This window comes from Tachysurus fulvidraco, chromosome 12 (genome assembly GCF_022655615.1).
Source record: "Tachysurus fulvidraco isolate hzauxx_2018 chromosome 12, HZAU_PFXX_2.0, whole genome shotgun sequence".
NCBI classification, from domain to species: Eukaryota; Metazoa; Chordata; class Actinopteri; order Siluriformes; family Bagridae; genus Tachysurus; species Tachysurus fulvidraco.
In genome coordinates, this window is record NC_062529.1 from 26,405,371 (window position 1) to 26,417,816 (window position 12,446).

General features: G+C 44.1%; 1 protein-coding gene across 1 annotated transcript in view; it reads right to left on the bottom strand.

Annotated features, from left to right (window-relative positions):
- Nucleotides 1-7,218: 7,218 nt before the first annotated feature.
- ttc27 (tetratricopeptide repeat domain 27) overlaps nucleotides 7,219-12,446 on the bottom strand; it is a 59,419-nt gene continuing 54,191 nt past the window's right edge. Inside the window, exons 17-20 of the mRNA XM_047821682.1 lie at nucleotides 11,768-11,965; nucleotides 11,492-11,603; nucleotides 7,728-7,828; nucleotides 7,219-7,436 (exon numbers count right to left, since the gene is read on the bottom strand). Coding sequence (XP_047677638.1) covers nucleotides 7,311-7,436; nucleotides 7,728-7,828; nucleotides 11,492-11,603; nucleotides 11,768-11,965 — 537 coding nt within the window. The 3' untranslated portion in view covers nucleotides 7,219-7,310. The remainder of the gene's footprint in view (nucleotides 7,437-7,727; nucleotides 7,829-11,491; nucleotides 11,604-11,767; nucleotides 11,966-12,446) is intronic.

A 12,446-nucleotide genomic window follows, 5' to 3' on the forward strand; every position in this document is an offset into this window, starting at 1 on the left:
GAAGGTAATTACAGCTCCCGTACCCTACACAGGAAGGTAATTACAGCTCCTGTACCCTACATAGGAAGGTAATTACAGCTCCTGTATCCTACATAGGAAGGTGATTACAGCTCCTGTACCCTACATAGGAAGGTAATTACAGCTCCTGTACCCTACACAGGAAAGTGATTACAGCTCCTGTACCCTACACAGGAAGGTGATTACAGCTCCTGTACCCTACATAGGAAGGCAATTACAGCTCCTGTACCATACATAGAAAGGTATTTACAGCTCCTGTACCCTACATAGGAAGGTAATTACAGCTCCTGTGCCCTACATAGGAAGGTGATTACAGCTCCTGTACCCTACATAGGAAGGTAATTACAGCTCCTGTACCCTACATTGGAAGGCAATTACAGCTCCTGTACCCTACATAGGAAGGTAATTACAGCTCCTGTACCCTACATAGGAAGGTGATTACAGCTCCTGTACCCTACATAGGAAGGCGATTACAGCTCCTGTACCCTACATAGGAAGGCGATTACAGCTCCTGTACCCTACATAGGAAGGTGATTACAGCTCCTGTATCCTGCATAGGAAGGTGATTACAGCTCCTGTACCCTACATAGGAAGGTGATTAAAGCTGCTGTACCCTACATAGGAAGGCAATTATAGCTCCTGTACCATACATAGGAAGGTATTTACAGCTCCTGTACCCTACATAGGAAGGTAATTACAGCTCCTGTACCCTACATAGGAAGGTGATTACAGCTCCTGTACCCTACATAGGAAGGTAATTACAGCTCCTGTACCCTACATTGGAAGGTAATTACAGCTCCTGTACCCTACATTGGAAGGTAATTACAGCTCCTGTACCCTACATAGAATATATATTTTAAATATTGTTATAAATTATCAGTAGACGGACAAACTGTTGCTATGGAATCGATAAGGTATCAGAGTGAGTAGATTGTTATAAACCTGATCTACAGAGCTGCTGTTAGAGAGAATTAATCAACACCTGACAACCAATCAGAGAGCAGCTCTGTGTAAGACACAGTATAACGTAATCCTGATCAGACCAGTGTCTCATACATATTTTTAAAATGACTTCAACCTTAAATAAAATATTAATAGATATCTAAATGAATATATTTTAAGTCTGAGGTCACAGAATAGCATCAGCATGAGTCACTGAAGATTAAAAACAGGTTGTGGTGAAGTAGAACGGAGTCACTGAGCTGTTCTGAGGTCAGCTCTATTTATAGGATAAAAACTGACCAAATCGAGGAAGAGTGGATAGAGAGAGAAGGAGAGGAGGGAGTGAAGAACAGGAAGATTTACTGATCCTGCTGGAAAGCAAGGCAGAAATGTTGCTTCACTTCCTAATGGGAATTGACTTGATTGTTTTCATGAACTATTTTCCCCATTAAGATGTAATGGTTTTAAAGAGTCCCGAGAGTCCCCTTGCTGTTGATTCGGTTACAGAGTCAGTGTTGGGTCTTTCTGCAGTCATTTTCTTTTCCATCCAGATAACCAGAAAAGCTCTACATCAGACATCAGCGCTGTCCAGTATATCAAGAGTAAAAATACTCCTCAGACTTTACCACTATTACTGCTGTGGCTAGTACAATTACTACTACATCTACAGCTGTGAGCTTATTATCAGGGTTCCAGCACTTTAAGAGATGTAAGTGTGTGTGTGTAAAAAGACATTGTGGACTATTAAAGAAGCACATAAGCGTAACGACTACTGAGTACTGTTACAGCCACTAGTACAACTACTGAGTACCGTTACAGCCACTAGTACAACTACTGAGTACTGTTACAGCCACTAGTACAACTACTGAGTACTGTTACAGCCACTAGTACAACTACTGAGTACCGTTACAGCCACTAGTACAACTACTGAGTACTGTTACAGCCACTAGTACAACTACTGAGTACCGTTACAGCCACAAGTACAACTACTGAGTACTGTTACAGCCACTAGTACAACTACTGAGTACCGTTACAGCCAGTAGTACAACTACTGAGTACCGTTACAGCCACTAGTACAACTACTGAGTACCGTTACAGCCACAAGTACAACTACTGAGTACCGTTACAGCCACAAGTACAACTACTGAGTACTGTTACAGCCACTACTACACATCCACTGCAATAATATTGTCACAAACGTGGGACAAACCAGACCCAAACGCAGGATGGCGAAATAAACAGTTTTTAATAACAAAAGAACTCTGTCACGTACGCAGGATAGAACAGACCCAGATGCAGGATGGTGGAATCTACCGTTGTCTTGTCCTGTCTTTAGTCCGTGTCATGTTTAGTGTTCCTTTGTTATTAAACCCTGTTTATTTTCTGTTTTGAGGACACACACCGAAGGCAAGTGGGGGGAGCAAGGACCACGGCGAAGGCAGGTGGGGGGAGCAAGGACCACGGCGAAGGCAGGTGGGGGGAGCAAGGACCACGGCGAAGGCAGGTGGGGGGAGCAAGGTTCACGGCGAAGGCAGGTGGGGGGAGCAAGGCACACGGCGAGGCAGGTGGGGGGAGCAAGGCACACGGCGAGGCAGGTGGGTGGAGGAAGGCACACGACGGCATAGCCAGAGAGGGCCGAGCGACGTCCACAGCCGAGCTGAAGGGCTGAGCACAACCCCCTACACGAGTCCAGAACACCAGGAGGGGGGAGGGTGGGAAGTCCTCCACAAAACAGAAAAAATCCACACAAAAAATCACTGTGGACAGGAAGTTGGGCGACGTCCTCCACGGAAACCAAATGTGAAGCGATGCCCCCCACTGGATAGGTGCGGGGCGATGTCACAGGACACCGAAAAAACAAAACAAACCTCAGGCTGGTGACGTGGTCCGCAACCAAGAAGTGAGGCGGCGCCCCCCGCAGAGAAACCGGGAAGCGGGGCGGCATGCCTCACTGAAAAAATGTGGACCGATGTCACCAAAACAACGAAGTCCAAAAAAATAAATAAATAAATAAATAATCCAAACAGAAAATAAATAAATTAATTAATTAATTAAAGCTCCCAATCGGCAGGTCCAGGTTAAAGCTATCCTCTTGGGTCCTGGTGCGGCGGAATCTTCTGTCACGAACGCAAGACAAACCAGACCCAAACGCAGGATGGCGAAATCTACCGTTGTCTCGTCCTGTCTTTAGTCCGTGTCATGTTTACTGTTCCTTTGTTATTAAACCCTGTTTATTTCGCCATCCTGCATCTGGGTCTGTTCTATCCCACGTACGTGACACATATACACCATACTAATATTTCTACCATTACAAACACTACAAATAATGCTGTTATTACAAATACTACTACCTCTACTGCTGATAATATTACTGCTGCTGAGAAACCAGTAGAACTGCTACTATAAATACCTTTACACCTAAAGATAATGTTATTACTGATATTACAGATAATATTACTGCTGCTAATAGCACTACTAACTTATTACAGTGAACACTACTACTGATATTACTACTACTGGTGATGTGGTTGCTCTGTGGTTAAGATGTTGGATTACTAATCGGTAGGTTGTAAGTTTAAAGGCTGCGAACACTGCCGGGCCCCTGAGCAAGGCCCTTAACCCTCAGGTGTATAACATAAAATAAAAATGTAAGTTGCTCTGGATGAGTGCGTCTGATAAACGCCATAAATTTACTATGACTTTAAATTCTAATATTACAGTAAACATTACTACTGTTACTGTTGCTACATTGCTAACAGTTGTGCTGCTTCTTCTCATTACAACATCCATCTACTGCTGCTGCTAATATTCCTCCATCAGACCAGTCAGCTACTCGCAGTCTCTCAGTAAAGTCTACAGAGTGATGTGATTTATCACCGAACCGATGTGGTAGCGTCACATTGCCCCACCCTTCGGGGCAGCTTTTTATCACAGTAGCTCTCACGAGACGCAGGAATCTGCTACATGGGGAGGAAACCAGTGTTTGTCCAGGAGGCCATAACAGCTAACATCATCGTTTCATCTCTGTGGTTACTCAGCATTGTTACGTAATCCAACAATCTGGAAGCACTTAAATTAGTTCCTCACACACACACACACACACACACACACACACACACACACACACACACACACACACACACACACACACAGGATGTTTGTTCAGTTTCAGTCTTCTGGAGGTCCCATCGTTTCTCAAAAGGCCGACAAACTTCCAGGAATTGAAGCTGTTTTTTTTTAGGAAGCAGCTGAGACCTGCTGATACCTTACAGGTGCTGCTTTGCTTCTCATCACGGTGTAGGATTTCATAGTGACATCATATCAGAGCAAATGTTTATGTTTTTTAGTGAATGTAATGATGGGACGGACTCCTGAACAGGTCACATGAAGCATGTGTAAGATGCAGTTTGGAACATGGAAGGAATCCCAGCAATAATATGAGTCAACCTTGGTGAGGTCAGCACAGGTAGCACGGAGAAGTCGTGGCCAAATGGCTAGAGTCTGACTCCTAACCCTAAGTTTGTGGGTTTGAGTCTCGGGCCGGCCACGACTGAGGTGCCCTTGAATGAGGCACCGAACCCCCCAACTGCTCCCCGGGCGCCGCAGCATAAATGGCTGCCCACTGCTCCGGGTGTGTGTTCACTGCTGTGTGTGTGTTCACTGCTGTGTGTGTGTGTGCACTTTGGATTGGTTAAATGCAGAGAACGAATTCTGAGTCTGGGTCATCGTACTTAGCCGTATGTCACGTCATGTAAATGTGGGAGGAGTCAAAATGGATGTAAAAAAAAAAAGGGGATGTGCAGTCTCAGGGAGTTTTTCTTGCCAATGTCATCTCTGGCTTAGTTATTATAGACAAATATTTACATTCATTCATCCATTCTCTACCGCTGATAGCCTGTGCCTATCTCAGGCATCATCAGGCATCGAGGCAGGATACACCCTGGATGGAGTGCCAACCCATCACAGGGCACACACACTCTCATTCACTCACACACACACACACACACACACACACACACACACACACACACACACACACACACACACACACACTCTCATTCACTCACACACTACGAACAATTTCCCATAGATGCCAATCAACCTACCATGCATGTCTTTGGACCGGGGGAGGAAACCGGAGTACCCGGAGGAAACCCCCGAGGCACGGGGAAAACATGCAAACTCCACACACACAAGGCGAAGGCGGGAATCGAACCCCCAACCCTGAAGGTGTGAGGCGAACATGCTAACCACTAAGACACCGTGTCCTCCCTAAATATTTTAATATTTTAAGTTTTAAATTGATATCTGACTTCAGTAAACCTGCGATGTTAACACATTACAGAAAACGCCACTTAAACAACGATTAAACAGAAGCGAAGGCGTTACTAACTGTTACTATAGAAACCATAAGGTATCAGAGCGAGTGCTTTAATATAAAACTGCTCTACTGTCAGAGAGAATTCATCAACATCTGACCACTGAAAGAATATTTAAGTAAAGAAAATAACAAGTTAACAAGTAAAAGAAAAACCCAGGAGTTTCTGATACACACACATCTGCTTTGTGTTCAGATCTGCAGCTAATTTCAGTAGGTGGTCATGCTTTGCTAGCTAAACATCTCTGGAACCTTGTGTGGATATACTGTATATAAAGTGTGACATCATCTCCCAAAAAAGACCAGCGTATTCTTTATCTTTATTCCCAGAAGGATGATGCAACATTATGCATTAACAAGCAGTTCATCATCAACATTCTCCACATTCTTTACACTCTGGTTTTTCCCCCCACAGTCAAAAAAAGTCCAGTTTTGGAAGTAAGCCGAGTTCAGGGACCTCTCGGGATGACAGTTTTTTTGTCCTGTCTTAAACAAACATTCACTAGACATCAGGATATCAGAAAGGGACAAAAAGACGACACCCATATAAGGTAAAAACGTCGTCAGAAGGAAAGATAAATGAAAGATGAAGCCTGACAAGTGCAAACATTTAAAATATTTTAACTAAAAACCAACATATTTAGATTCAAAGTTTCTCTGCAAATAAAAGACAAGACTGAAGAGATTCAACAACAAAACAAATTCATTCTAGTTTCTAATTTATTTAAAAACCATCATATTTTACACTTAAAGCATTGCTCAGTTAGTCTTAAGGAAGTTTTCTCAAATGTTTATATTGATATCGTGTAAATTGTCTTTAATCTGAGCTTAAATTGTATTACAAATCTTTTCTAGGTTCCTTTCCTGCAATTCCACCTGATTATATAAATTAAGTTGTGCTCACATTTCTTTATTTACAGGGCGAGAGATACTTCATCATTTAACTTGATTTATTTTTTTAAATTCACAACATTAAAGGTGCGGTCTCTGATTTTTGAGAAACGCTTCAGAATACCGAACCGAGTCGGGACGACAAACTGAACAAAAATCAAAACAAACGTGTAGCCAATGAGCAGAAAGGGGCGGGGCTTGTCAATATGGGCGGAGAGAGCGTTTAGTGCGCGTGTGTGTCATTAGCAGAAAGCGGTTTTAACATCGACATGGAGGATAAACACAAAGAAAGAAAGAGAAGAAAGACTTACGATAAGGACAAGAAGTAGGACGTGTTAATATAGGATCAGCTTTCCAGCGCTGGAGAGAACTGAAGGAGCAGGAAGTTGGCCACATATTCACAGGTTGGAGTTTCCCGAGTCAATAACTCCTGAGCTAAACGCTGTTACTACACAAATAACACCTCTTTTCTATCGTAGTAATGTAGAGAGGCAGCTACAACCGCGTTTTGTGTAGTAACAGCGTTTAGCTCAGGAGTTATCGACTCGGGAAACTCCCACCTGTGAATATGTGGCCGACTTTACTTAAGACGCCGAGGCGCTTTTTTCCTTCTCGATAGGTGAGTAACGTTGGTTTTGCTTTGTTACACAGAACTAATATATGCCTTTGTCCTTTACATCATTATGCTTGTGTGGCATTTTTGCTTGTTTGTTTATCTACAATCGTATTGTTCTTCCCTTCAGCTATGATAAAGACACGTTTCTTTCTGTTGGTCGCCCGGGTTACGTACGTATGTGTGGGCGGAGCTATCGATACAGGGGTGGGACCCGTTTGGGTTAGGGGCGTGTTTGTTTTGGTGATTTTATATGTCAACATTGGCTTACAAACAACAGAGACCTCACCTTTAATGTGTACTTTAACACGTTAGCATAGTTGACTAGCAAAGCATCAGCGGAACATCACTTTCAGGGTAAAGAAAAAAGGCAGTGTGATAAAAAATCCTTTATTCTGAATTTTCCTGACTAACAGTTTATTAGCCCACTTTAGTATACACAGAACAGGGCGAGCTTCGTACAGGATATTATTCTGATTGGCTCCGCAGCTTGGCGCTCAGGTCCTGTAGCTCTGTGATAAGCCGCTCCAGTTGCGCTACGTCATCTTGGAGCTCAAGGTGAATTTCTCCAGTCGCTACGTCAGTGTAGAGTTGCTGTGGAGATCAAACACAAGGTCATATAATATCAACATGAATTGTTCTGCTCTGTCAGTATAAAATGGGTGGAACAGACCTGGAAAAGTAAACCAGGGAGCAAAAGCTAATTCAGCAAGTAAAAGCTAATGCGATAGATATGCTAATAATAGAAATGTAGCCTAGCGAGTGAACGCTAAATAAAACAGTAAAAGCTTGAGATAACATGAGTGAAAGCTAAGCTATTTAATAACTATGTAATTGATGTTGAGGATGGAGTGATGGAGTGATGGAGGAAGTACTGCTACTGACTTTAGCTTTAGCCTCTAAGCTCTTCAGACTGAGACGAGCCGACGTGAGCAACTGAAGTGCTTCCAGAGGATTCGACTTTTCCCTGCTACAGCGGAGAGTTACTGAGAGAGAGAGAGAGAGAGAGAGAGAGAGAGAGAGAGAGAGAGAGAGAGAGAGGGAGAGAGAGAGGACAAAGAGAAGCTTATTAAACACCTCCAGATCAGTGGGTGTGAGAGAGAGTGATGGAGGTCAACATTAAACATTAAACTTCAGAGAGACTGAGAGCTTCTGCGGTTAAAGGGCACAGTGTCATTAAAAATGTGCTACTGTGTGAGGAAGAAAACGTGTGTGTGTGTGTGTGTGTGTGTGTGTGTGTGTGTGTGTGTGTGTGTGTGTGTGTGTGTGTGTGTGTGTGATAGTTCTTCTCAGTCTGTTTGTCCCAGTGAACTTGAACAGCATCGTTTCTCAACTCAATGTGTAATCTCTCTCTCTCTCTCTCTCTCACACGCACACACACACACACACACACACACACACACACACACACACACACACATACACGAGGAGGAGGATGAATGACAAGTACACAGATGAGTGTGTGACCTTTCTCCATCACTGTGTTCATCTCAGTGGTAATGAGCCCTTGTTTGTAACGTCACTAACTGTTCAGTCCACAAGGTCATTCTATAGATGAACTGTAGGGGGCAGGATGGAGCTCAACACAACAAAGAGGGCTAGAAGGAGGCAGATAGAGCAACAATACAGAACACACGGTGCAGCTGATCACTCTGGGGCTATCAGGCTATGACAGAATGGACACAGCTTGGGTTATAATGCAGGACACACACTGGGTAACTACACAAACACCACACGGTGGGTAACTACACAAACACCACACGGTGGGTAACTACACAAACACCACACACTGGGTAACTACACAAACACCACACACTGGGTAACTACACAAACACCACACGGTGGGTAACTACACAAACACCACACGGTGGGTAACTACACAAACACCACACGGTGGGTAACTACACAAACACCACACACTGGGTAACTACACAAACACCACACACTGGGTAACTACACAAACACCACACGGTGGGTAACTACACAAACACCACACGGTGGGTAACTACACAAACACCACACACTGGGTAACTACACAAACACCACACACTGGGTAACTACACAAACACCAGACACTGGGTTACTACACAAACACCACACACTGGGTAACTACACAAACACCACACGGTGGTTAACTACACAAACAACACACATCAGATAACTACACAGACACCACACAGTGGGTAACACTCAGGCACACACTCACGCGCACACACACACAAACACACTCACGCACAAACACACTCACGCACAAACGCAGACACTCATGCACACACACACTCACGCACAATAAACTAGACATATACATACTTACGGTGTTAAAAGGCAGAAAAAATGCAGCTACACAGTAATGGGCACATAAGAAAAATGACGTGTCACAATGCTTAAACACACACACACACACACACACACACACACACACACACACACACACACACACACACACACACACAAACACAGTATGGAGTAGGTGGGGTGGCACAGTATCTCACATCAGCTACTTTATGAATTACTCAGATCAGTGGAGCCCCTTAAGGACAAAAGGTGGAGCTGTGTGTGTGTGTGTGTGTGTGTGTGTGTGTGTGTGTGTGTGTGTGTGTGTGTGTGTGTGTGTGTGTGTGATTAATGTATCAATGTGTAATTGATATTAATGGAAAGAGAGACCAGTTTCATATCAGATCAGTTTTTATGCGCACACACACACACACAAGCACACACACACGGACACATGCACACACACACGGACACATGCACACACACACACACACACACACACACACACACACACACACACACACACACACACACACACACACACACACACACAGCAAACTCTAAATAAGTTCCAGACAGTCAGGTTCACAGATTTAATAAAGAACAAAAACACACACATCTGTTTTGTTCTCCTGAACTTATTAAAGCTTCACCTTCATCTCTGATCCACACAGAAACAAATTCATGTTGAAATGTTTATCACCTGCTTTAAACTCTCTGATCAGATAAACATCTCCTGTAGGAATAAAGAGATGTTAGTGTATGATGTGCAGAAGGAGTCCCCAGTGTCAGGAGTCCCCAGTGTCAGGAGTCCCCAGTGTCAGGAGTCCCCAGTGTCAGGAGTCCCCAGTGTCAGGAGTCCCCCGTGTCAGGAGTCCCCCGTGTCAGGAGTCCCCCGTGTCAGGAGTCCCCCGTGTCAGGAGTCCCCAGTGTCAGGAGTCCCCAGTGTCAGGAGTCCCCAGTGTCAGGAGTCCCCAGTGTCAGGAGTCCCCAGTGTCAGGAGTCCCCAGTGTCAGGAGTCCCCCGTGTCAGGAGTCCCCCGTGTCAGGAGTCCCCCGTGTCAGGAGTCCCCAGTGTCAGGAGTCCCCAGTGTCAGGAGTCCCCAGTGTCAGGAGTCCCCAGTGTCAGGAGTCCCCAGTGTCAGGAGTCCCCCGTGTCAGGAGTCCCCCATGTCAGGAGTCCCCCGTGTCAGTACAGAACAGTCAGGGGCAGTAAACGTGGATAAGGACAGTAGGACGTGAGGGTCTGTGTTAAACACACTGCAGATGTCGGTGACTTCCTCTGTAAATAAAACACTGTGGAACCTGCTGGTCCAGGACAATAATCACCTGCCTCATCACGCCACGGTGCTGCAGTTAGGGTCGCAAAATTCCGGGAAGTTTCAAGGCTGGAAACTTTCCATGGGAATTTAAAACAAATAAATGCAGAGTCGTGTTGTCTATAACAAGGAACTTAAATGTAGTTAAAAAAATCTTGGGTCACTTGCACACAGCACACTGCTTACTGGAAGGCCATTGAGGTCAAACCCCCTGCAGGTACTTACATTCTTCCATAACATCCACAGTAACACTATTTTAGGGGCATTTAACTAGTTACTTATTAACATGAATATTAATAGAATATTGGCTGTTTATTAGTGCTTATTACACACATATTAATGCCTTATTCTGCATGACCTTATCCTACATTCTTAACTGTACCCAATACCTAAACTTAATAACTACCTTATTAATTAGAATAGATTACAGCAATCATAGGGAAATGTGTTTATTACAATTATTAAGTTTATGATGTTTATTACAAGCATAATACTGTTTATTATGCTTTTGTGTTACTCAGTGAAATAATCAAAGTTCTACAGTTAAATCAGTCAAGACTATAACGTATAGTCACGTATACAGTCACGTATAAAGTGTGTATAACCTTACATACACGTCTGCTTATGACCAAACAACATGTTTATTTATGTTTGTATTTGATATCGTTTATATACATTTCCCGAAATTTCCAAATACTTCCCATAAATTCCTGTAAAGGTTCCAATTTGGAATGTTTCCAAAATTCTCCAGATTAAGTTCCCGTGGAAAGTTTCCGGAAATTTACCTGAAACTTTCGGCCCCTTTGCATCCCTGGTTGCAGTTGATTATTTTCCTACAGCAGCACCACACACAGATGTTCATTACTTATATATGACTTTATAGATACACAAACAGGAAGAACGCCGAGGTTAAGATAAAGAAAAAGAAGAAGTTAATGCTGAGCATGAAGGATAAAGTACTGAGTGTAAACAAAAGAGAAGAGATACACTCGTTAAAATTGACACAAATTAATTTGAATATGTAAATGAGTTGGAGTGTAAAACTGTACACACTCACCGGTGGCCATGTCTACGGCTCCCTTCATCACCTCTTTAAAGCTGCTCGGGTCTTTCTCCCATCCTGATTTCTGCGTCTCACACCGGTGCGCTTTAGACAGGAAGTGCAAGGCCTACACACACACACACACACACACACACACACACACACACACACACACACACACACACACTAAGAATCTAATGATAAATGAATAACCCTCTGCTCACTCTATTAAACTAAAGAGTAATTCATTAAGACAGATCAGATGGGACAGGAGAAGTCTTCAAGCTCCACCTTCTCGTTGTCCTCTTTGTTGTCGCTCTGGCCATCACCATAGAGACAGGCGTACTGCTTCCATATTTGGGGGTCGGTGCTGCAGCTGGCAGAGACTCGGCCCAACAGCTCCTGCAACTTGGCCCTGTGATTGGACGCCCGGTCGCCACGGTGATCAGGCAGGTCTTCAACCACCGCTCTGACCAGAATCTCCAGAACCTGCAAGACATTAAAGAATACACCAGTTTGAGCGAAGGAGGCGTGGTCTGTGTAACTGACAGTAAAGGAGGCGTGGTCTGTGTAACTGACAGTAAAGGAGGCGTGGTCTGTGTAACTGACAGTAAAGGAGGCGTGGTCTGTGTAACTGTCAGTAAAGGAGGCGTGGTCTGTGTAACTGTCAGTAAAGGAGGCGTGGTCTGTGTGACTGTCAGTAAAGGAGGCGTGGTCTGTGTGACTGTCAGTAAAGGAGGCGTGGTCTGTGTAACTGACAGTAAAGGAGGCGTGGTCTGTGTAACTGACAGTAAAGGAGGCGTGGTCTGTGTAACTGACAGTAAAGGAGGCGTGGTCTGTGTAACTGACAGTAAAGGAGGCGTGGTCTGTGTAACTGTCAGTAAAGGAGGCGTGGTCTGTGTAACTGACAGTAAAGGAGGCGTGGTCTGTAACTGTCAGTAAAGGAGGCGTGGTCTGTAACTGTCAGTAA